The sequence below is a fragment of the Megalopta genalis genome, chromosome 3, assembly GCF_051020955.1.
Source record: "Megalopta genalis isolate 19385.01 chromosome 3, iyMegGena1_principal, whole genome shotgun sequence".
Lineage (NCBI taxonomy): Eukaryota > Metazoa > Arthropoda > Insecta > Hymenoptera > Halictidae > Megalopta > Megalopta genalis.
The window spans coordinates 32,426,602-32,453,807 of NC_135015.1; the positions used below are offsets into that span (position 1 = coordinate 32,426,602).

The 27,206-nt window shown below is 44.5% G+C and overlaps 1 protein-coding gene across 1 annotated transcript in view; it reads left to right on the top strand.

Annotated features, from left to right (window-relative positions):
- LOC143259211 (uncharacterized) overlaps window positions 1-27,206 on the top strand; it is a 228,301-nt gene that overhangs the window by 155,070 nt on the left and 46,025 nt on the right. The window contains exons 2-4 of the mRNA XM_076520620.1: window positions 1,630-1,835; window positions 18,894-19,029; window positions 20,924-21,057. Coding sequence (XP_076376735.1) covers window positions 1,630-1,835; window positions 18,894-19,029; window positions 20,924-21,057 — 476 coding nt within the window. The remainder of the gene's footprint in view (window positions 1-1,629; window positions 1,836-18,893; window positions 19,030-20,923; window positions 21,058-27,206) is intronic.

Consider the following 27,206-nt stretch of genomic DNA (forward strand, 5'->3'; position numbering starts at 1 on the left):
CCTACGCCCCGCTCGCCGTTCCGCGCCGATGAAACATTCCGCAGCATTTATCCAGCGAAAGGCTTTTCCCGGCGAAACATTTTAACGCGGCCTCCTCCTTCTCCTCCTCCTCCTCCTTCTTTTGCTCAATTCGACGGTGTGTACTTTCTTCTATCATTTTATCGAGACGCTGTATCTTATCCGATCTGACGTTCTTCGTGCGGGTTTTCGGCGTTCGAGGCGACGTCTGCTCGCGGCGATGCACCGTCGAAGTGCACGTGAAATTATGTTTCCTTCACTCTGTCTGCGATTGTAGATTATCGAGAACGGCTTCCAAGAGAATCGTGGCCAAGAAAACGGCGAGATACGAAATATTGCGGTCGCGCTGTTCGCAATGTCTTCGAAAATCGTTTAAGTGCAGCAGTTAGAGCACCGAAAGCAGCTGTTTTATAAATTGTTTATGAAAGTGACGATGAGACGTTTATTCCGAAGATTAACGGTAACAATACGATAACGTGTGTATCGAATAAATGACTCGTGTATTTTGGTATTAAATGCGTCTTCAATAATTAATGTACCTTTGCGAGCCGAATAATCGTCGATTAAAAGATTATCGACGCGTCGGTTTCACGGGTTCCGTAAACACGGCGTTAAACATGTTCCTGCATAAATAATTGAATATCAAGCTAGTTGATCTTGTTCAGCACGGTTCAAAGAATATTGCTAGGCAAATTAGAACCGTGTCATTGTCGTTGTTTTAGCACAAGATATTTTCAAAATCGAATATCCGCGGTTTCCTTCCAAACTGAATTTCTTCGTTAATGGTACATAAAAATTGTAGAAATTAATATTAATAAACAGTAAAAATAGCGAATATTAACACTAGAACTACCGATCAAGCCGAAACGACTTCGTTTACAATTCCTAATATTATTAAAAAGTTTCCACGAGAAATTTTCAGAAGAACATTCGAACATTATTCGAGCATTCATTTGAATAAAAATCGTAACGAAGTTGAAATATATCTAATCTTGTCACTGTTAATAAAACAATGATACATTGGTTACGTTTAGGACTCTGTTAAGTGGCTATTGTCAAGCCAAAAAATTCTCGCAATATTCGTTTAATTAATAAAACCGAAACTGGGAAGCTATTGTAAAATTTACCACTGAAAATTTTATTTTAACTCTATTACATACAACAGTAATCCTAGTAACATTCGCTTTGTTCAATAGTATATTACAAATAAAGATGAATTTCAAAAGCTAGTTAAAAAATTAGTGTCGTCCATACGAGGCTCGCGCGGCACTCGATAAAAATTGCGAATACAGTAATGTCTCCCTAACTCACGCTCAGATTGTGCAGAAGAAATGGACAATTTGGGAAGAGAAGGTACGATTAATTTGAGTCTTGCGCCTCGTTTTTATAATTACCGATTTTCAAATAATCGTATCTCTTCTTCCCAAATTGTCGATTTTTCTGCACAATCCGAGCGTCAGTTAGGGAGACATTACTGTACGTGAAAGTAGCGAGAAGTTTTTGCGAAGGTTTGCCGAAAGGCTCCGCGTATTCGATGAAACATGCGCGAACTTATAGCAGCAGCCTCGATCCGCGGCCAACAGGTGAAATAACGATGGTTCTACGTTGCAGGTGCAACTGGATTGAAGGACCTGACAATCAACGTGCTGCCGATGGTGCGATCGGGCGACACGGTGACACTGTCCTGCGATTACGACCTCGAGGGGGTGCCGCTCTACAGGATACAATGGTTCCTCGAGGAAACCGAGTTCTACCGATACGTTCCCGATCGGGTCCCGCCGTACAACTCGTTCGACGTGGCCGGCATACACGTGGACGTGAGTATATCCCGGCAAATTGGCCAATAACAGACTTTACGAGCTTCCACGTTCTCTCGGCCCTCGCCCTGGCCAATTCCGCGGCTCCGTAGGCCAGACACATTGTAGCATTTCGACGGCCCGATTTAGGGACTTTACGGTCATGAAAGTGACTCCGATGGCTGACGCCGTCTCGTGCGCAAGAGCCGATGTTTTAGCCCGCGTCGTTTCTTACGCGAAAGCTTAATATCTCCTCGCGCGAAAGCCTGCAAAAATTGATCACCCATGCAACGGAGTGAGTCGATCGCGCGGTCCCGCGATTTTATTCGACGAATCGCGCGAACGATTTCAATCTATTTCTCGATCGAGATTTTTCAGTTCGTCGATCTTTGCTGTCCTCGCTGTTCGAGACAATCGCGAACGTGTTGTTCTGTGGAACAATTCTGTGGACTTCTGTGGAAGTATTTTTTTTCGAATACAATAGAGACGTATTTTTCACGACATTGCGAATAATTAAATTGATTAAACGGCTTCCCTGGATTCTCGTGTTTCTCTAGAGGAAGATGAATTAATTTGCTAAATGTCGGAGACGAAATTGTACTCGATTTCGACTCGAGAGCAGAGAGAAACGAGCATGTTTAGGGAATTTGGAAAATTATTTTATGTTTGGAATATATATTTTATTTGGAAGATATATTCTATTTAGAAGATATATTGTATTTAGAAGATATATTTTATTTAGAGAATACAGGGTGTTCCAAAAATGTCTCGCAATCCGGAAATGGCGGGTTCCTCGGATCATTTGAAGCAGCTTCTTCCTTCATAAAAATGTTCTCTGAGGCACCGTTAACGAGTTATTAACGAAAAACAATGACCAATAAGAATAGAGTACGGCTGACGCGAGGCGGCCCAGCCAACCAGCGCACGAAGCCCAGTTCCGCTCATTGGCTCGGTCGCCTCGCGCCAGCTGAGCTCGCCTCTCATTGGTCACTGTTTTTCGTTAATAACTCGTTAACGGTGCCTCGGAGAAAATTTTTGTAAAAGAAAAAGTTGCTTCGAATGACCCGAGGAACCCGCCACTTTCGGATTGCGAGACATTTTTGGGACACGCTGTATATTAAATCAAAGGATAATTAAACAATGTTCCAGTATGGATGACGGAATTATTTGCTCAGATTCGAACGTTCATTTTCACGCTAATTTGTTAGATCCTCTTAATTATATTAGATTCTGTAGAATGCAAGAACGTTGGAACTGCAATCGATGTTGTTCAAGTTCAGCTTATCAATTTTAATTTGACTAAGTGGAGTGTACATTAATTTACATTAAAGGATTTCAGGTTGTCGGCGTGGCAGTTAAATCGTTAATTGGGCGATATACGCGGGGCATTTTCTAATTTATTTAAAAGATTCGAGGTTGACAGGCATCGTTAACGTGGCGAGGGACATTCTGTAATTTATTTAAAATATTCAAGGTCTGATGTAAAATTAAACGACATTAAACGACAGAGAAGAATTTGCTCTTTCGTGAATCAACGAGGAAAAGTTCGAAACTATAATAAATATCGTTTTCGCGCGATCGAACGAATCGACCAACAAAATTTCGCTGAAACGCGAAATTGTGGTCGAACCGGGGGCAGTCTTTCAAAACTCCGGAAGAGGTAGTTTCAAATATCACCGTAAAGAAGCTCTGTCATATGATAGAATCTACACGGTGCTTTCTTCTGTTATTCGAAAGAAATCGCGCCCCCCGCCACTCGCCTTATCTCGGCTGTTTTCGAAACAGCCGGCGCTCCGCTGATAAATGGTCGTGTCTGCCGCGGCGTCCTTGTATCGCGCCGGCAAAGAAAATCGCAGCTTTTTGCCGAGGGGGAGGACGGGAACGCCGATCTCTCTAGGAATAATGTTTCAGCCCGACTCTGTCTTGCTTGGCCAGAACGGGGCGCTGGTTTTGCGACGGCGAAGCCTCTCGAGCGAACGACCGACGATCGCGGCGCGAATCGTCGCTGGATTTTTGCCCGGCGTCGGATCTTCTTTTTTCAGGATTAAATTCCAAAATTCAAACTCCCGATGTGTAATAAATCTTCGACCGAGATGCCCGAATAATTTTGTCAAAGAAACTGCGAAGATGCGTCGATTTTTTTACACGATAAAAATTATACGATTTTATGGAAAGGAATTCTTGTCATCTTTATTAATTATCGAATGAAAACTTCCACGCGGATTTTCATTAACAGAATCTATTGTTGACCGAATACCGAGTAACTTTTAAATAGTATAATAAATCTTCGACCGAGATGCCCGAATAATTTTGTCGAAGAAACTGCAAAGATGCGTCGATTTTTTACACGATAAAAATTATACGATTTTATGGAAAAGAATTCTTGTCGTCTTTATTAATTATCGAATGAAAACTTCCACGCGGATTTTCATTAACAGAATTTATTGTTGATCGAACAATGAGGAACTGATTTGCCCGAGAAACGTTTTAAAGCAGTTGCGGCGCCTTCTTTTTAAGCGATGACGAGTTTTTCTTTGCACAATTTGAGCGTCAATTAGAGAGACATTACTGTAAATTGAATTGGAATATTTCGGAGACAGATTTCTCTTGAAAATTTGCCAGAAAAACCCTTCACGGTCGTATAACAATTGTCTCGCAACAGAGAATTATCGGATGCGCGAGTTCCTAGCATCGACAAGATTTGTCGTAAATAAATTTTCAAAATAAATCTGTCTCCCAAATATTCCAATTCAATTTACAGTAATGTCTCTCTAATTGACGCTCAGATTGTGCATAAAAATGGACGATTTGAGAAGAGGAGATACGATTATTCGAGCCTTGCGGCTCGTTTTTATAATTGTTGGCAATCGGTAACTATTGGGTTGGCAACTAAGTAATTGCCGATTTCAGTTATAGATGTCTTTCACTCCCATTCTTATGATATCCGTAAATGTTATATTATAAAATTATTATTATTATCATTATTATGTTTTTTTTATTATCCGTAAATGTTAGCAACTGGACAAATTGAATGCAGCGGTCAAGGAAAAGCGACCAGAATTGGTCAATCGTAAAGGTGTCATTTTCCACCAGGACAATGCTAGGCCGCACACGTCTTTGTCCACTCGGCAAAAATTGATGGATATTGGTTGGGAATTGATGTTACACCCACCATACAGCCCTGATCTCGCACCATCGGATTACCACTTATTTCGATCCCTGGACAACTCCCTTCGTGGTAAAACTTTTAATGATGATGACGCTGTAAAATCTCACTTAACTCAGTTTCTGGCCGAAAAGGATCAGACTTTCTACGAGCGTGGAATTTTCAAGTTGTCAGAGAGATGGCAAAAGGTCATCGAACAAAATGGAGAATACCTTACAGATTAAACTTCATTTCAAGTAAAAAGAAATTTTTTATCTCATTGAACAAATCGGCAATTACTTAGTTGCCAACCCAATATAAAAACTAACTGCAAGGCTCGAATAATCGCATCTCCTCTTGCAAAATTGTTCACTTTTGTGAACAATCCGAGCGTCAATTAGGAAGGCTTTACCGTGGCACGAAACGGTGACTTCTTTTTTTAATTTCGTTCATTGACGGCCGCGCGGCACGACGTTCCCGACGATCGTGACATCGCGATAACGTTCGGACGCGTCCCCCGACGCGGGAAAAAGTCGCGGGCTTTCGGGCGGCCGTTGCAATTTCCAGTGAATTTCCCGGCGAACGGCCGTAACAACGGGCGTAAATGCAATGTAATCCGGTATTTCGCGACGCTCATGAATTTTTCGGCGAATTTATGAGTTCAATCGCGACGCCGCGACAGCATGAAACATGGATCGGCGCGCGTTCGCGCGCGCGCCTGCGTTTTCCCTTCTTTCACGCCCCGGCGAAAACGATGTTATCGGTTTGGGGGCTGCGTCCGTTAATTTTTCAGCCCCCGTCCCCGTCCCCCGGCCCCGTCGCCGACGCCGCCGCCGCCGACGCCGACGCTACCGTCGACGGGAAATCGCGCGGAGAAAAATGTTCGGTTCGATCGCGCGAATTTCGCCTGATTATAATTCAGTTTCCGCTGCCCTCCCCCCTCCCCTCCCCCTCTGCTCTATTTCTCTTTCCTGCTCGCTTCGGCTTTCCTGTTCCGCGCGGCGCTGCGCAGCACGGCGTCGTCGAATCTTCCCAGGAACAGAGGGCCGTGTTTCACGGGCGACCGGCCACCGAATCTAACGAACGACCCCGCGCACTTAATGAGATTTGCGCCATAAACTTTTATTGAAGTGCTCATTAAGAGAGCGGAAGTTTAATTGCGTGCATTAATTGAGGAATCGGGCGCAACAAGCCGCGTTTTCGGCCTCCTACTGCTACGGCACAGCTGCTGCCGTTGCTGCCGTTGCTGCTCCAGCTTGCCACCCTTCGAGCAAGAAGACACTGTTCCAGTAATTAACAACGTTTCGCATTAACGGGAAACCGTGTCGCCGTTCCGTAGCGACCCCCTATGAAAGTTTCACGAGATTTCGTTAATATTTCATCGGTCCACCCTCGGCGGTGCTGGTGTACCAGTGATTAGCGAGTTTCAAAGACCGGGATGATGATTGCTGGCTGGAAATTGCGCCGGGAATAAATGCGGCACGATACGCGCTTTATGGTCAATTAAGTAATTATCCGGTGTATATTCGAATACGCCAGCTGATCGGGTTGAAGTCGGAGCCAAAGAGAAATCGCGGGCAACGCGAATCAAATTTCATAGCACCCTTCATTACGGTCTTTAATTGCACAGGATCGGTTAGGGGATGAAATCGATGGCCAAGAAAAATCGTAGTATCGCGAGTAAAATTTGATAGCACCTTCCGTGACGATTTTTAATTGTACACGATCGGTTAAGGGATGAAATCGAAGACCAAGAAAAATCGCAGTGTCGCGAATAAAATTTGATAGCACCCTCTACAATGATTTTTAATTGCATAGGATTGGTTAAGGGATGAAACCGAAGGCCAAGAAAAATCGCAGTATCGCGAATAATATTTGATAGCACCCTCCGCAACGATTTTTAATTCTATACGATCGGTTAAGGGGTGAAATCGGGGGACAAGAAAAATCACAGTATCGCGAATAAAATTTGATAGCACCCTCTACAACGATTTTTAATTGCATAGGATTGGTTAAGGGATGAAACCGAAGGCCAAGAAAAATCGCAGTATCGCGAATAATATTTGATAGCACCCTCCGCAACGATTTTTAATTCTATACGATCGGTTAAGGGATGAAATCGGGGGACAAGAAAAATCACAGTATCGCGAATAAAATTTATAGCACCCTCCACTGCGATTTTTAATTGTATACGATCGGTTAAAGGATGAAATCGGGGGACAAGAAAAATCTCGCATAAAATTCTATAGCTGCTTTTCCACAATTTTAACCCTTTGCACACCTAAATTATTTCTTTTAAGGTAATCATATGAAATACACAAGTAAACCCTAATTCAACCTTCGATTCATTAATTCCTATAAAATGTTCACAGCGGTGTAATGATTTTTACTTCAATTCAACTTCGTAGAATCACAATTTTGCCACAATTTGCTCCGAATAGAACTGAATAGTACTTAAATATAAAAAAGAAAGAAATCTTCCGAGTGCAAAATGGTTAAAATTTGCCGGATGAATTAAAGGTTGCAATCGAAGCCGAAGAATCATCACAGACCCGCTGACAAGATCGAACAGCTTCTATCAACGATTCTCAAATCCAACGGATTAATCGGGGGTTGAAATCGCGACGAAAGAAAGATCGCGGTGCCGCGAGTAAAATTCAACGGGCAGCCTTTAACAATTTGAAACTCCGAGGCTCGGATGTACCAACTGTTCGCACACACGCGCCGATACTTCGGCAGGAAGTTAGAGAGGACACAGGTTGCAGCTCGTCGATGTATAGCACGGCGCTTGATGAGAATCTTCGACGCTGCTCACGAAGACCGAAAACTTTTTGCGAAACTAACCCCCGCGGCCCCTCGCCGGCCCTCCTCCCCCCTTCGCCGACCGGCTCGGCCGGTCCTCGGGGACGAGCACTCTTCCGCAACGTAAGTGCGAAGGTAAAACGTGTCGGTGGACCGGTTCGAAAGAAATCGATAGGGCTGATTTATGGCGTGTGCTACGACCGCGACACGACCCCTTGGAATTCCGTTCGAGTGGATTTGAACCTGGGTCAAGCGAGCCCCGTGTTTTACCCGCATCGATCCCCGCCGGCCCTCGAGCGATTCCAGTCCCCAACCCCCGACTCCTCCCGCGGCGCGCCGAGGGCGTCCCATCATCCCCCCGTCACCTTTCTTTCTCCATCCGCGCCTCTCTTTAAATATTTACCGTGCGAACGAGCGACCGCGATTTTCGAAGTCGCCGTGGGACTGATTTATCCCCGTCGAGCGTCTTTCTCCAGCGTTTCGTGCCGCCGATATGCCGGCACGTCGGTCCACGGGACGCCCGGGACCTCGAAACAATAGGAAAGTTCTTTGCTGGCTGCGGATTGTTCCGCGTATTTAGACGTTTCGACGTTGTCGAAGGCGAAGACGTCGCGTCGATTGATCGGCGGAGTCGACGGAAAGATGAGAAGGGAAACGTTTTATACCTGCGCCAAAACGCGTCAAATTAGGATTGCGTACCGGTTCGTTTACTCTTTTCGTATTTTTCATCATTTTCAAGCGGCAGCGGCTCGAAGTGGTGGCTCTAAAACCTGAAATAGCACCGATTATTAATTGATTAATAATAATAGGAAAGTTCTTTGCTGGCTTTGGGTTGTTCTGGGTTTTATATCTGCGCCAAAACGCGCCAAATTAGGATTGCGTACCGGTTCGTTTACTCTTTTCGTATTTCTCATCATTTTCAAGCGGCAGCGGCTCGAAGTGGTGGCTCCGAAACCTGAAATAGCACCGATTATTAATTAATTAATAACAATAGGAAAGTCCTTTGCTGGCTGCGGATTGTTTCGGGTATTTAGACGTTGTCGCGTCGATTGATCGGCGGAGTCGACGGAAAGATGAGAAGGGAAACGTTTTACACCTGCGCCAAAACGCGCCAAATTAGGATTGCGTACCGGTTCGTTTACTCTTTTCGTATTTTTCATCATTTTCAAGCGGCAGCGGCTCGAAGTGGTGGCCCTAAAACTTGAAATAGCACCGATTATTAATTAATTAATAATAATAGGAAAGTTCTTTGCTGGCTTTGGGTTGTTCTGGGTTTTACATCTGCGCCAAAACGCGTCAAATTAGGATTGCGTACCGGTTCGTTTACTCTTTTCGTATTTTTCATCATTTTCAAGCGGCAGCGGCTCGAAGTGGTGGCTCCGAAACCTGAAATAGCACCGATTATTAATTCTCGAGCAATTTGTAATTTTTTCTAGCTTGAAATTATTTTCCCCGGCCTGTTAATTACGATCTAAATTTCTATCGAAAATCGACCAACGTTCGGATTTTTTATTGGAAATTTGCGATAGAAATCTAGCAAGCTTTAAAGCTTTCATTATACGAGTTTAAGATATCGGTCCTCCAACATTTATATTTTTATTGAAATTATACAATGGAAATTTATCAACCTTCGAAACTTTCACTAAAAATTTACGATAGGAATCTACCAAGCTCTGAAACTCTTGTTAAAAATGTACAATAAAAATCCATTAAAACATCCAACATTCAAACATTTAAAAATGTCCAATGCAAATTCGTTATAATTGACACCGCTGCTGTTCGAGATAAATTTTAATTGAGATATTAATTGAGAAAAATTCTATCAATTCGTTTATCGTTGTCCCACGATAAAGAGAAAAATAACAGACAATTTTAACACTGGACATACCAATCAATAAACTTGACTTCACGCATCGCTTCACAAAATAATGTGATTTATTCAATCGATTCCCAGCTAAGATCAAAGCGATCTTATAATTCGTATAATTATAAAATTAGAAACGTGTCATTTGACCGTGGCAGAGGTTCAGTGTTAAGAACAATTTATCGCAGCCTCGTCGACGAAGGATTTAAAACGAGGCGTGCGTCCCGAAATCATGCTCGCACTGTGCCGTCTTCGGGCCAGCGACCCCGATGAAATTTACGTTCAATCACGCGGCCCATGATCGCGAACCCGACAGTTTCGCGGTAAATTCCTCGTGCGAGAAGAGGTCCGAGCCGCGGCTAGAAAAATGGATAAGAAGAGCCGGCGGACGGGACGTGGGACGGGGAGGGTTCGGTTGGATGTCCTTTCCGGCGTCTTTGGTTCGCATCAGGACGGATTTCACGAACGACTATCCCGGACCAAGGGGGACGCGAAACGTAATAATAAGAAAGCTTAGCTCGCGCAGCTCTTGGGAAATTTTCAAGGAGCGCCGTTCCCGGGGAAGGCGAACTACTTATTTACGGTGCTGATCAAACCACGGAGTCACTCGGAGAGCCCGGCGACACTCGTCTCATTCTCTCCTCTCGCTCTCTCGCTCTCTCTTTCTCTCGCTTGCTGGCTCTCGCTCTCTCGCTCTCGCCCTCGCGCTCTCGCTCTATCGCTCTCGCCCTCTCGCTTGCTCGCTCTCGTCCTCTCGCTCTCGCGCTCTCGCTCTCGCTCTCGCGCTCTCGCTCTCGCTCTCGCGCTCTCGCTCTTTCTCTCGCGCGCCCGTTCTCTCACTTTCGCCCTCTCGCTCTCGCTCTCTCACTCTCGCTCTCGCTCTCTCACTCTCGCGCTCTCGCTCTCACTCTTTCTCTCGCACTCTTTCGCTCTCGCTCTCTCTCGCTCTCGCTCGCAGGCTCGCTCGCGCGCTCCTTCTCCGTGTCTCTTTCGCCGGCGCTCCTCGAGTTTTCACGTTTTCTTGATTTTATACGCGCGCCAGCCGAGTGTCCAGAATTATTACGCCACGATAAAAACGGTGAAATAATGCCGTGATCTCGCGTCGCGCACGGAAATTCGAATGAACAGTAATCCCCGGCTACGGGGCCGGGGATCTGTTGTTCCGGTACAACGGAGCAGCCGAGAAACCGACGATAATTAAAAGAAATGAATCAGCCCCCGACGACCGTCCCTTCGTTTCCAACGAAGGCAACGATGATTCCCGTTGAATAATAACGCCGTGCTAACGGAACTCGGAATTTTTCTCAAGCTTCCGATTTCCGTTCGAACGGCGAGATCAGCGATCGGATCACCGACGGTGCGCTGTAAACGTAGAGAAACGAATACCGCGAGAATAATATTACGCCAATGAAACGAAGAATTTTTCTCGAACACTTTCGATTTCGGATTAACGCCTGATTTACGTGGCAGAAGCAGCTGCTGTTTTGCATTAGCTTGTAAAAGCGAGGATAAAATGTCTATGCTGTTAATGAACGAGCTTCATTTTAATAGTTTTTTTTTGACGATATTAAGAGATGCAGATAGGTTTTGTTTCAGATTATTTTACAATTTGAATACGAGAAATTCTTTGATACGATTAACCGAGTCTTGCATCTTGTTCTTGTAATTACTGACGATAGGCGATTATAAAAATGAGATGGAGATCGAATGATCTTCATTTGAAAACTGAAGGAAAATTAGGGACAATTTACCGAGATCGTGAATTAATATAAATCGTCGATTTTCGGTCGTCAAGAATGTTGGCACTAATGGTAAAATAAATCGAAATTAGTACACCGACGTTTTTAATTCCTTTTTCAATCTTCTCACCGTTTTCACCAATTTTTGCCATAAATGCATAAAATCCGCGGTCTAATTATTCACAATCGGCAGCTGTAAAAATGAGCCGCGATGCTCGAACGATCTCCATTTAAAAACTGAAGGAAAATTAGGCACAATTTACTATAATCGTAAATCAGTATAAATCGTCGATTTACGATCGTCAATAATGTCGCCATTAACGATAAAATAAATGACTTGAAATTAGTACCCCGACGTTCTTAATATCCATTTTAATCTTCTCACTGTTTTCGCTCGTTCTCGTCAAAAATGCATAAAATCCGCAGTCCAATCGTTCGATTGGCAACGAAACGAACCGCCGAACGAGAAGAACAGTCGGTTTCAGCTTGCGGTTCTATTTCTGAGCCGGTTCCCGCAGTTTTCGCGATCGCCGGCTCATCGACGGCGCGCCGCGACGCCCTCGTTGAATCCACTTTGCCGTAGAAAAGTGTCGTTGTTTCGACGTCGACGGTAGTTGTTCGACGAACAAGTCCCGGCGCGGCCGACGATCCTCGTCACGGCGTCCCTTTGTCCGGCCAGCTCAAAGGAACTTTGTTAACGTCCTCGCGGAAAATATACTCGAGGGAGTCGCGTCGCGTCGCCTCGTGCCGGAACTATCGATAATCACCGGTCGAGAGGACCGTGGCACGGTGTTCCAAGGAACGTGGGACCGCCTTAACGGAGATCAGAGGTCGGAAGTTCAATTCCGGCGCCGTATAATCGATTCGCGCGAACGCGATTCGCTTTAACTCCGTGGCTTAACATCGTGGATCGGCGCGCAATGATCCGCGATCTCCTGTTTTCCGATCGATTCGATCCAGTTTGGATTCAGCCTGCTTCCGGCTGTCTCTGGACACCATAAATGATCGATTTTCCTCGAAGGCTATTCCGTATTAAATTGATAATAGTAGATAAGTATTACGGTCTGATCTGTCTCCGAAGCATGGTGCAAGTTCGATCGACTGTACAGAGTGCAAAAATTTTTTCTCGCAATCATGTCGCATGCCATTTGAATGAGAAAAGATTTCTCTTTGTAATGACCTAGGAAGAATTGCCGTACGATTTTTTGTCGCCATTTTACAGTCCATCGAACGAAGAGCGTGCACCCGACGTTCGATCCAGGTTCTGTTATTATTTCCGTAACGTGGAGGGTCGTGCGTAAAAATTGAATATAGTGGCGCGATAGTGGACGCTTCGCGCTGTAAAATGAGCCAAGGTAGACCGCGGTACGATTTTTTACCGCGAATCTGCGGGAGATTCAAAATTCCATTAGCAGCCGACCAGCCGAGACGGTGGCTCGGAATCAGTCCGGATGACGTACCGCCCGGCCACGATAAGAATTCAAGCGAGTCGGTTTAAAATGAAGATTTTAGTAGCCCCATGGTTTCAAATATGAGGCCGTGGAGAGAGGCAGCGAGCGGCGGGGGACGGGGGACGACGTGAAAAGTTGGCCATAAATCCCGAGCGAAGATTCAAATTCTGCGGCCAAGTCGGGCAGAAACTACGGCCAGCGTAAAAGTAACGGCTGCTCGTATAATATTTACCAGGGAAGGAGTGTACAGCGTACAAGGGCAGATAGCCGAACGGCTGGGGACATTCGCGTGACCGTTCGCCTATGACGGAGCCCATAGCTCCGCCGGAATTATGTCGGTCCAATACGGTGATAACGGCGGTTGCCGAGGGCGAGCCGAACGTCTTCGCGTAACCACGCCGATAATCCCGTCTTTTTATCGCCACTTAGCTGTATCCCCCTTTTATTGGTCATTACACGTTATCACGACGCTCGAGACCCGAACAAACCGGCGCACAAGATGCAACCTTCTATGATCCGAGTCGCAACGACTTCCCCCCGCCGGGAGAACGTTCCCCCTTCGTTCCTCCGTCGAAAAGTTTCTTTATCGATCGAACTTGAACCGCGGCGAATTTTTACTAAAATAATCTCCCGGACACTCTATTTTCTGTTCTAACGACCGGCGAGCCCACGTGGCGACGTTTTATCGGCTGGAAAGTGTCTCGTTCCTCGAGACGAGCTTTACACAGTACTTTATAGCCGGCGCACATTTCATTCGAACGGCGATAAAACGGCAACCAAAAATCGCGGATGAAATTTAGGGACGTCGTTGCGAAGGGGAGGCTTCGATCTTCATCTTTCATCTCCGATCTGCAGCTCGTTTTCATAATCCTTGACAATTCGTTACTATACAAATAAACCGTAAAGCTCGACTAATCGCATCTCCGAGCAAATTGTCCATTTTCGTGCGCAATCTCAGCGTCAATAAGGGAGACATTACCGTATGCGCGACGAAGAAATATCCGTCAAACGAAAGAAATATCTCGCTCTCCGAAGAAACGAAGTCCATCCAGTCCACAACCGGACGAACGGGTCCAATGGAATCGAAGTATCGTCCGTGATGCAGAATTACCTAGCAGGTAGAATAGGTAAAGCTCCGAAAGGTCAGACGGATCGAGTAAGTCAGATAACAGAAAGGAGGCGAATAAAATGTTACAGGAAATATTCTTTAGCAAATTGAATAAGGTCCGCTGACCGTGCAGGTCCATTCGGCTGCACGTTTACGGCCGGCGTGGTTCCTCCCGATCACTTATCGAGGAATCCCGGGGAAATCGATCTGCCGTTAGAGGAACGCTCCGTGGGATTTTTATTTCGACGATCGCCCGTTAACCGTGGGAAACACGAAAACTACCACGGTTTCGGGAACGAAGGTTCAATTCGGGGCTGCGCAGGGTGGGGGGCGAGGGGGGAGACGGGGCGGGCCGGGGCGGGTTGAAACACTGGCGAACATTCTATCGGGGGTGTGAGATACTTTTACTACGGGGCGATCGAGCCAGTCGAAATCTGATAGCGGCGGACTCCGAAGAAGTTTCTCTCCGCGTCTACGTGATATCGTTCGCCGCGAACTTGATTCCCGACGGTTATATATATAGGATCGATGCTCCCGTAAAGTGTATTCTCGTAGCAGGCCCTCGACCTATCGATTCACCTCCGCGATTCGATTAATTTCCCTTCCTCTCTCTCTCTCTCTCTCTCTCTCTCTCTCTCTCTCTCTCTCCTCCTTCCGCGATTCGCAATTTTAGGTCGGCCTCCGATTGTCTTCAGAATTTTTAATAATAGCCTCCGAGCATTTTCCCCATCGCATTCCACTTTTGGTATTCTTCTCGCCGGGTCTTCGACTCGATCATGCTCTCCTCGAAATCGGCTCATCGTTCCGGCCAACGTTCCGCGGTAATAGCTCTCGGAGCTGTGGTTTTCGTTGAATTCGCGATTCGATTGTTGTCAATGTTAAATGTATTTATAGTGAATTCTCGCTAATCGACGCTGAGATTGCGCAGAAAAATGGACACTTCGGGAAGAGGAGATACGATACGAGCTTTGCGGCTCGTTTTTATAGTTGTTGAAATTAGAGAGAAATTATTGTACGAACTGAGCGTCGATTAGAGGCAGAATTTACTGTAATTGACGAGCCGAGTTTTTTAGGATATACGAATTCAGGACAAATGTATGCGGACATCCCTTTAAAAACGGTGTAACATTTTTAAAACGACAGCGATTCGCAATGTAGTAATGTCTCTCTAATTGACGCTCAGATTGTACACGGAAAAGGACAATTTGGGAACGGGCGATTATTTGAGCCTTGCACCTCGTTTTTGTAATTGTTGACAATCGGCAACTATATAAATGTGCCTCAAGACTCGAAAAATCGTGTCTCCTCTTCCCAAATTGTCCATTCTTCTGCATAATCTGAGCATCAGTTAGGGAGACATTACTGTACAGTAATGTTGCCCTAACTGACGCTTAGATTGTGCAGATTGTTCCGGCTCTGTACTATGTTTATATAATCGTTGACAATCGGTAACTATAAAAACGAGTCGCAAGGCTCCTCTTCCCAAATTGTCCATTCTTCTGCACAATCTGAGCGTTAGTTAGGGAGACATTATTGTACAGTAATGTTAATTGAAACATTACAGTAAACTGTACAGTAATGTTAATTGAAACATTACAGTAAACTGTACAGTAATGTTAATTGAAGCATTACTGTACAGTAATGTTTCCCTAACTGAGGCTTAGATTATGCAAAGAAATGGACAATTTGGGAACAGGAGATACGATTATTCCAGCTTTGTACTATGTTTTTATAATCGTGGACAATCGGTAACTATAAAAACGAGTCGCAAGGCACGAATTCGCAAGGCACCTCTTTCTAAATTGTCCATTTTTATGGACAATCTGAGCTTCAGTTAAGGAGACATTACTGTACAGTAACGTTGCCCTAACTGACGCTTAGATTGTGCAGATTATTCCGGCTCTGTACTATGTTTATATAATAGTTGAGACAATCGGTAACTGTTCCGGCCGAATCGCGGACCGCGGGTCAACGCACGTTCGACATTCGATGTACGCCGTCTCGCCGTTTTTGTTGAATAAACGGCGAGGCGGCAAGACAATAACACGATCGACGTGCGTTGGCCCCACCGTCAAACGCTCGCTTCGGCCGTTGTAAACACGCGGCGTTTTGCCTTAGGAGGCAATGACCCGGTCTTCGACACCTGACGATGCTTCTCCTTGAACATCGGCTAGGTGTCTATATATACTGCCGCAAATTTGATAACGGGGGATTTTTGGTAGACAACGTTATCGCTTATAGACCAGTCTCATTCAGCGCCCTTGCGCCCATACGAAGCCGTGCTTCCATTTCATAGTCACAGTGAAGCCGTGCTTCACTTCGTAACAAATTCGTAGCCGTGCTGCAATTTATACGTCGAACGGAGCCGTGCTCCACGAATTGTAAACGAGGACTGTGGAGTCCAACAAATAAATCGTTGTCGTCTCCTCACGACTTCCGGCGGTTATTTTGTGCCGTGCGCAACAGTATCTATAAAAACGAGTCGTAAGGCTCGAATTCGCAAGGCTCGTCTTCCCAAATTGTCCATTCTTCTGCATAATCTGAGCATCAGTTAGGGAGACATTACTGTACAGTAATGTTGCCCTAACTGACGCTTAGATTGCGCAGATTGTTCCGGCTCTGTACTATGTTTATATAATAGTTGACAATCGGTAACTATAAAAACGAGTCGTAAGGCTCGAATTCGCAAGGCTCCTCTTCCCAAATTGTCCATTCTTCTGCACAATCTGAGCGTCAGTTAGGGAGACATTACTGTACAGTAATGTTGCCCTAACTGACGCTTAGATTGCGCAGATTGTTCCGGCTCTGTACTATGTTTATATAATAGTTGACAATCGGTAACTATAAAAACGAGTCGCAAGGCTCGAATTCGCAAGGCTCCTCTTCCCAAATTGTCCATTCTTCTGCACAATCTGAGCGTCAGTTAGGGAGACATCACTGCATTTACATTCACTTAAATCGATTGGAATATTAGCATTTATTCATATCGATCGCAATATCGATTTAAACGAACATGCCGATCAGAATAATTCGGTTCGTTTCAGACGGTTCGTCGACGGTTTAATTCGGACCGACGAATTTGCTCGTCCCCGACGTTTAAACGAATTCGTCGCCGCGACGTTCGCTCGGAATTTTTCGACGTTCGCGACGACCGACGGCCCTGATTTACCGGGTCGCGTTCAAAGGCCAGGAATATTTTCCGTACTTTCGGCGCAGCGCCGGCTGGAAATTACTTTGTATTCCAGTCGCCCATCGACCTTTCATCGAGCCCCTCTCCACGTCTAAATCTCGATCGGACGACTGTGGCCCTTCCCCGGGGCTGCAATCATTTACATGCAACGCGGCGGGTCTCTCCGCCTGCTTTACAAACTACACCGGATGCGGAGACAAGTCCTTTTCACCGTTTCCTTCGCTCGTCGTCGACCGGGGCAGGGGGGGGGGGAGCGACCGATCCGAAGAAATATCGAACCTTTTCGCGAAAGCTGAAATGTGTCTGTCGGGGAACCCAAATGAGATTTTCGTATCCTCCAGACGTTATTTGTACCTTCGTCTTTACCTGCAGAAATCCTCCCCTCCCCCAACTTTTTTCGAGCGAACGCTGTCGCGAGACGCGTCACCGAACCGGCCTTTCTTTGTCGTTATTCCCACGAAATCGCACGGAATCGATTCTATCGAGAGAAAAAGCGCGCAATTTCGTCCGATCTATAGTACAGTCTTTCTAGAATTTTTACAGAATTTTTACAGAATTTTTTCGTCTTTAGGCCACTGTCCAACGAGAGACGCGACGCGCCTCGAATCGATACAACAAGCTGAAAAGTTTCGTGAAACTACGGCATTTTATTCGGTCGAATTTTAATGAAAAAATCGAGCCGTCTATGCTGATTTTGTTCCGGATTCTGTGTATCTTGTTTTTATGATTCGTAACGGTCCGGTAGCCTGTAAATAAATAATGATAATAACGTCGATTATTGCTCAAATATTCTAACGTTTCGGGGATACTAATAAAGAGACTGCGGATTTTGTGCGTTTATGAGAAAAGTGGGCAAGCAAAATTCGAAACAGTGAAGGTATCGGAAGAGTTTAAAAGAATTGTTGTATTACTCTCAATTGACTGAAATCGTCGAAAGAAGAAATACATTCTTATATATATATATATATTTGACTTCTGTGTTTTGCGGTTGATACAGACAGCTTTTATTTTGCATAAAAATCCGCAGTCTATTAATAACAGTTCACTTACTGAGACATTATTAAAGCATTAATTATTTCCTATTATTATATTATTAGGTATTACTCGAACAGGACGATGGAAAATTGATCAACGTAAAGATTAATTTTCCAGTATGAGAAAATAATTTCAGTGAAGGCATCACAAAAATCTAAAAAAATCGTTGACTTTTAATTGACTGAAATCGTCGAAAGAAGAAATACATTCTTATTCGACCTCTGTGTTTTGCGATTGATACAGACAGCTTTTATTTTGCACAAAGATCCTATTAATAACAGTTGACTTACTGGGACATGATTAAAGCATTAATTATTATATTTGCTATTATTATATTATTAGGTATTACTCGAACAGGACGATGGAAAATTGATCGACGTAAAAATTAGTTTTCCAATATGAGAAAATAGTTTCAGTGAAGGCATTACAAAAGTTAAAAAAAATTGTTGACTTTCAATTGACTGAAATCGTCGAAAGAAAAAATACATTCTTATTCGACTTTTGTGTTTTGCGATTGATACAGACAGCTTTTATTTTGCACAAAGATCCTATTAATAACAGTTGACTTACTGGGACATTATTAAAGCATTAATTATTTGCTATTATTATATTATTATATATTACTCGAACAGGACGATGGAAAATTGATCGACGTAAAAATTAGTTTTCCAATATGAGAGAATAGTTTCGCGGACGTCGGCGTCCGATGAAGTGCGTTTTGTGATTGTTTCGTGTTATTTCGCAGGTCTCGAAGTCGAACAAGAACGACGTAACGCTGTTCAACGTGTCCAGAGGGCTGACAGGGCGGTACAAGTGCGAGGTGTCGGCCGGACGTCCTTCGTACCATACTCTGATCAAGAGGGCGGAAATGGAGGTCGTCGGTGAGTAAGGGGAGAGTGCAGCCGGCCGCCGGAGAATTAAAAAGTTTCGCCGGGAGAGTAGACAAATTCCTCATCCTCGATTCGCGGCCGTGCCGATGCGATGCGATGCCGATGCGGCGCACGTGCGAGGCTACGTGCGCCCCATTTTCATGTCAGATTTACGGATCGCCCGGAAGAAACGCGACTAGGACGCCGATTCTACCGGAAGAACGCTCACCGATAGAAATTCGAGCGTCGATTCCAGGGCCCGCGTGGCTATTCTATTCTCCTCTTTCTTATTAATTGCTCGCGCGATAATTAAACCGCTTCGCAGAATCGGAGGAACGCGCGTCGTAAAATCGTCGAACTTCGAACGCCTGTGAACTCGCGTGAAAAAATCTTGCAGCATCCGAGTTATACGCGTTTTAAAGTGCTGAGATTCTACTTTCAAACCGTAGAATTGAAAATGAGTTAAAAAATTTCTAGCTGAAGTTACAGGGGTTTGGAAATGGACCGTAAAACTAGTCTGAAAAATCAAGGGAACAAAATCATCGAAAAATCGTCGAACTTTGAACACCTGTAACTTCGAGTAAAAAAATCATGCAGCATTCTACGTATACGCGTTTTAAAGTGCTAACATTTTACTTTAAAATCGCGGAAGTGAAAATGAGTTAAACAATTTTTAGCTGAAATTACAGGGATTCGAAGATCGACCGTAAAACTGGTCCAAAAAATCAAGGGAACCAAATCGTTGAAAAATCGTCGAACTTTGAACGCTTGAACTTTGTAACTTCGTGTAAAAAAATCTCACAGGCTTCTGCATGTGCGCGTTTTAAAGGGCTAACATTTTCTTTTAAAACCGCGGAATTGAAAATAAGTTAAAAAATTTCTAGCTAAAATCACAGGGATTCGAAGATCGACCGTAAAACTAGTCCGAAAAATCGAGGGAACCAAATCATCGTTGAAAAATCGTCGAACTTTGAACACCTATAACTTCGTGTAAAAAAATCATGCAGCATCCTACGTATACTCATTTTAAAGCGTTAACATTCTACTTTAAAACCGCTGTACCGAAAATGAGTAAAAAAATTTCCAGCTAAAGTTACGAGGGCTCGATGATCGGCAACTTTTCCGTACGTTCCGGCGCACGAATGATGAATCGACGTTGTACACGTTGCTCCGGTTTCAATCCGGTTTCCTAAGAGAATCGAATTATGAAATTCGCGAACGCGCAAAATAGCATTCTCCCGGCTGAATGCCGAATATAATACGAATTCGTTTCAACGTCCCGACGAACGTTTTTGATCTAATTAGGGCAGCCGCTCTCTTTTAACGAATCTGAATCGTCGATGCGTGCCATCGATGAAACGAATTCCGTTGAATAGCTTCCGTTAAGGATCGACGTTTAGCTTCGATTTACCGAAAGGTCCGTCGCCGTTAATCACAACGGATTAAATTACTCGAAAATTTATGGGTCCGCCGTTCCGCTGCGAAATATACATATACATATACATATAATTCACGGACCGGTTTCGCCCGCGATTGAAATCTGATAAAACGTTTGAAAGCTGTCGACGGCTGCGAAATAAAATATCGTGCAATTTCGAGGGGAGGGGGGGGGGTGGAGAAAAAAATGAAATGAACCGACGGCGTCGCGTTTATCTATTTCGGATAACTGTTGACCGTCGGATCGCCTGTTTTCGGAATAACCGGGGCTCGAGGAGCGATCCGTTTCGCTCGACTATCCGCGAAAGAACGGTCGGATATAAGGGAGACTGGATGGTACAGGTGTTTCCCGGGTCGCCACCTCTGTCAACCCCCGGGCTCTCTCGATTGTGCTGGCCGGCAGCCAGACGTCGAGTTAGCGGGGTGTCGGTACTCGCCGGTGCTAAACGACGTAATTATTATGCCTTAGACGCCCCTAAAACGGACCCGACCATCGAGATCCAGAAGGAACGGATATCCGTGGGCAAGGTATTCCGGGCGCACTGCACCACCGGCAACTCCATGCCCGCCTGCAACATTACTTGGACGCTCAACGGGAAACCGGTAAGTGTCGAATTATTTATAAATTTTCTCCTCGAAACTCCCACTCTGCCCTCGAATTTTTTTTCGGACCGCCCAACACTATTAACGAACCATTAACACGTTCCGTGCCACGTGTATCATCGATGGTACACGCTTGCATGTTTACTTAGTGAACTGAACAAATTGTTTACAAGAAATTTAGAACCGAAGAATCAATTTCCACCGCAAGAATGGGCGTTGATAAGTTTTTGTTACGTTGTTATGTGTACGAGAATTAATAATTGCACGTAATACATCAAGTTTTAGTAAAATATCAAAGTGCGAAGATTCGAGTAAAAAAAGCTCGGCACGGAACGTGTTAATGAACCATTGATTCTCGAACCATTAACACTAGAACTACCAAACAGTCGCACTGGTTTCTGATTTTCTCTTTTTTTTCATTTTTTCCGATATTATAAGAAACGCTTTTAGGAAAAATTTTTACGTAAACTTCTTTATCCATACACATATCATCATAGAAATGTTTATTAGCCCCGTTGACACTCGCCGCCTTATAAAAATTATTATAGATATTAGATTAGATAATATTAGAATGTATTGAAATTTTTTAGAATTTTTCGGTAACAAGAGTCGCCTATTGGATATTATGAGACTGCGGATCTTCGTGCGAAGCAAAATGTTCCCAGAGTCTTGTACAAAAGTGTTTTTTTTTCGTACACGTTTAAAATAAATTTTTTAAAACTAAATGACTTCAATTCTTTTTAGACGACAGAGGGATTAGTCTACTAGACGATGACTAAAAAGCTTTCTCTTAATTTTAAGAGAAACTGATCTCTTGAACTTAATTACTTGGAACGACAATAAAATAAAAATCTCACATTTTTTTAGCTTTTTAGTAATAAAATAGCGATTTCGTTTGAAAAGGCGTACGAACACTTTTACTGTGGGCCCACTTACTGTGGGCCACTGTACGTGAACCGTAAGAAACAGAAGTTAGACAAAAACCTGTTTCTTCAATGAACAACGTTAACACATCGAACGCAATGCAACAGAACGCAATGCCATAGAATGCAATGCAATATAACACAATGCAACAGAAAGCAATGCAACAGAACACAATGCAACAGAATGCAATGCAACACAACGCAATGTAACACAACGCAATGCAACAGACGCAATGCAACAGACCGCAATGCAATAGACCGAAATGCAACAGACCGCAATGCAACAGACCGCAATGCAACAGAACGCAATGCAATAGAACGCGATGCAATAGAACACGATGCAACAGAACGCAATGCCATAGAATGCAATGCAATATAACACAATGCAACAGAACGCAATGCAAAACACGATTCTTAAATTCTGCAACAATCTTTACCGATTCGTCGCCGAAGCATTTCTACCATAAATGCATACAAATCCACAGTCTAGATATTACAAAAACGAAAAGAAAAATAAATCACGTCGGACGGTGCAATCCGGTGCAGCGAAGTTAAGGAAAAACGACACGAGCTTCGATCTAGAATTAGAAATGAACGCGAGACGGCTATATTTAGTTACGGTTCCTCGGAGGATAGAGAATTCCAAGCCCGGAACGAGCTCTAGCAGCGCCGAAGACTGCGGCGCGAGGATAGAAGAGCGAAATTATTTAAATAATCGAGGCTGTAGCGAGCGAGCGAGGCGATTTCTTTCCCCGGGACGCTAAGTTGCAAAATAATCTCTGGCGCATCAGGACCGTGAGACCGCCATAAATTCCCACTAGAGTAATGTCCGCGGTAATCCGTTTCCTCGGGAATTTCATTTCTCCGCGTTCCAATTTAACAAACTAATCTCGTGCGCGCGCGCCGCCCGTGGATATATAGGAGAACTAAAAAAATTTTCCGGCGATTTGTTCCCATCCGAATTCCGATATATTCAGGCTTCATTTTCTACGGGGGCGTATCTGCCGAGCCGCCGTTGGAACGGGTTACCCTCGATTCTCGAGGCGATTCGACTGTTGATTTTATACGGGCTGTGAGCGCGCGCGCGTATGTATATGTGTGTGTGTTGGTAGATGCGATAGGATACACAGAAGCGAGCGCTTGTTCTTGTACATATAGGTCGCGCGAAATAAAACCGATGGAAATGGTTTCCGTGGACCGCAATAATAACGCGTCCCGATTATTTCGAGTGAATTATTAATGGCCGGCGACGCCGGCCCGGATCGGGGCCGCAGCACATATTCGCCCACCCATTGTGACGGATTAATTAATTAGGGTAATTTGATGTTCCGCTTATAATTCCTAATTAATTCGGGCACGCTATAATTATTCCGGCGGTTGTGCGGGGCGTGTGTAAACACGCGTAAACATTTGCGCCGCGACGGTTTGCTCCGTAAACGGCCGACGGCTCTTCCTCAAAAATTATTCCGACAGGATCGATCGCGATAAACCGTGTTCTTCCGTCGTTTGACACGCGGATGAGAGAGAGAGAGAGAGAGAGAGAGAAAGGAGAAAAAGAGAGAGCGATGAGAGAGAGAGAGAGAGAGAGAAAGGAGAAAAAGAGAGAGAGATGAGAGAGAGAGAGAGAGAGAGAGAGAGGGATTGGGGATGGGACGATGATCGATCGCGGGACGAAACTTCTTCGAAAAACGAATAAATTTCGGCAGAAGTCTCCGGGACACCCTCTGCATACGAAAACGTCGATCCCGCCATTGATCATCCCGGCAAATCTCTCGTGCGAGGGTAATTCGATGTTAAGAAGCTCCCGTGAAATATGCTCCGACCGACTTTCCTTATGAATTCCGGTAACTGCGAGGAAAAACGGCGGACCGACTGCCTCCGATACTGTTCGCTCGAATGCTTTTTTTTCACCGGGCACACGTTAAACCGTGTATTTTCATAATTACGGTATACAGCAATGTCGCACTAATTGACGCTCAAATTGTCCACAAAAATGGACAATTTGGGATTATTCGAGCCTTGCGGTTTGATTTTATAGTTACGGATTGTCAGCAGTCTCAGTTAAAAAATCCAGTCTAAATCCGAAATAGTTTTCGATGACTTATAGTGTAATCTTGATACGATTTATTAGTGCAATTTATCCATATGGAATTAAGTCTGTATAATAGTTATATAAATCGAGCCGCAGGGTCTGATAAAAGTATAACTATTATACAGACTTAATTCCATATGGATAAATTGCACTAATAAATCGTATAATGATTGCACTATAAGTCATCGAAAACTATTTCGGATTTAGACTGGATTTTTTAACTGAGACTGCAACGAGCTAATACATTGACAAAGAAAATAATAAAGAAACAAAGAAAACAGAACAACGAGCAAAGAAAAAATAAATAAAACAGAAGGTCCACGAGAAAATTGGTTAACACAATCGATTCGTTTACAGCAACAGATATTTGCCCCGTTAAATTTCTCCTGGAATAATTTCCAATTTATTTATATGTACGGATAAACAGCGATTTTTACGATAAACAACAAAAGCTAATATTGATAATGATGCTCATCCTTTAGAAAACATTTACACAATATCTTCAGGATATTCTGAACTGCTGAGACTGGCTGGCTAAGGCTGGCTAAGGTTGGCTAATGCTGACTAAGGCGAACGTATTCTACTGGAATAATTAAAATTGAATTCTTAGCCGCAACAGACTCATTTATCGCAGCAAATACAGAAGATATCCATTATATATATATATTATTATATATATATATATATATATTAAATTTATTTAATATATTTATTTATTATAATATTTCTAATAAATTTATATAATAAAAAATTATATAATATTTATATAACATATTTATTACATTTATTTATTTATTTTCATTTATTATATATCTATTAAATCGTCTACGTGCGATAAGATCGCTGTCGAACGCGAATAAAATTTACGGTGCTCCGTCGAAAAAAAATCTGCAGCAGCTTCGCAATTAATCGTCGTGAAAACAGAAGTGTTCCTGTCATTCCGCGTCGGATCGAACGTAAGCAAATAATAGTGCGATTCGATCGAGCACTGGCTCGCTGCAAAGTGTTCGACGCGGCGCGCGAGAATCCCGGTTTTGTTTTTCAATCAGCCCGCGGTACTGTAACTAGTTATTTCACATTTCAGCGACAGCTCGGATCGAGGTTTCGGGCAGGGAGCGGCGCGGCGCGGCGCACCAACGGGAATTAAATTTATCGTGATCCATCGAGATATATCCGCGTCGCTCGGCGCAGATTCGCAGCCGCGGCTCGGCGGGAGAAGCGAGAGAGACAGAGAGAGAGAGAGAGAGAGAGAGACAGAGTGAGAGAGAGAGAGAGAGAAACAGAGAGACGGAGAGACGAGGGAAGAGAGAAACAGAGAGACGGGGAGACGGGGAAAGAGCAGCCCGGTTGCAAGCCTCGTATGCAAATAAATCGTTATTCCGTGGTATTTGTTAAATCAACCAAATTATTCCGTTAAATCGGTGCACGCCGCCGCCGCCGTCCGGCGCATTTAACTGGTTACAATGGCCGGGCCGCGTTGCTCCCGGTGAGTTATATGTTTTCGATCGGCGAAAACATCGGCCCCCAACCGGATCGAAGGAACGCCGATTGCTTCCGTTCGTTACCTTCCATTTCCTTCTTTTCTCTCTCTCTTTCTCTCGCTCTCCTCCTCTCTCTTTTCCGGCTCGGTGCTCGATATCACCGGGAACAAATGGACGAATCTCCATATTGTAGCGTTTCATATGTCTCGCCAGGCAGACCCGGATGTTCCGGGAAATTAAGCAGTCCCAGCCGAATAAAAATCCATATACCATTTGTCTGAAGAGCACGGAGACACTGAGAAAAAGAGAGAGAGAGAGAGAGAGAGAGAGTTAGCACCTACTTTGGAAACAATAACGCTGGGAACGTATCAAAAGTCGCGTCAGATGGAATCGCGTGAAATCGCGGGCGAGATAATTACGCGAAAGCTGTCCACGCGCGACGATATAGATATGATCATGAATCCTGATCTGTTATCAACAGATTCGAAACAATAAAAATATGCGGACACACGCTGCTCGAATGTCGCGCGATATCGCGTGACACGAGATTAGCATCGTTGCACCGAAAGGGTTCAAATACTTTGAAAGGAAAGACGAGAAAGATAGAACGTTGACGTAAATTTCTGATTGACAGAGGTGTCATAGAGACGCGCCACAGGGTGTCAAAATATTTTTCAGTGTAGAACGAGTGGTCCGAAGAAATTGCCAGGAGCATTTTTCTCGAGATTTTCCAATGGAAAGAGATTTGTTTTTTTCCGGGCAAAGAAACAAATCGAAGCGGAGACTAATTTTCCGACGAGCACAGCTATCGTTTCATATACGTCGCGGAACATTTAAACCAACGTTCGCGGTAGAATAATTTAAAAAAAGAATTGCCAGATTTAGACGGACACCGGAAAGGTCATCGTTTTCGTAGCGCAATCTCCGCGAGTCCGACGACATTCGAAACGCGGCATTTTCGCGAAAGTTTCGCCGGCGAATCGAACTCGTCGAACGACGCTTCAGTTTCCGGTGATGCGATGGGCTCGGAAGGGATCCGGGGGGGCTATCGGCGGGATTTCGAAGGCCAGTCGACGGGAATCCGAGCTGAAAATGGAAAAGCGTGGAGGGTCGTCGAGAAAATAACGACGGCGCCGTTTCCTTCACGACATCGCGGTCCATTTAAGCCTCGGGCAACGTTTCGCAGGATTTCCGAGTCCTCCAATTGCGAAGTTTCCACGGAACTTGAACACTGCTAAGAACACGTTCCTGGTTAATAGCTTGCTGACATAACTCCCTCTTACGTTCCTCCTTTTTCAACCGAAAGCCGGACGCTTTCTTGTCACATAGCACGTCTGTCATGTAACGCAACGGGGTCGTCCTTCGCCGGGTTGCAAGTAAAGCCGTAAAAGAGAGGCCGACGACGACTGTTAAAACAGTCCCGTGCTGGAACTTTCCAAGGAGAGAACTCCTGCTCGCCAACGACTGTTATTTCAATGCCAATCCCGCGAGGTTGGTTCGCGCGCGAGCCGCGAGAAACGTGCCCGGCCGCGGCGATCAGAAATCCGCTCTCGTTACGGAAAATTAGAAAATGCTTCGAGGAGTTTCGCTGATCTTTCCCGGCAATTTTTCCGATCCTATTCCGCAAATATTTGAGATCCTCCGCGCGGCATA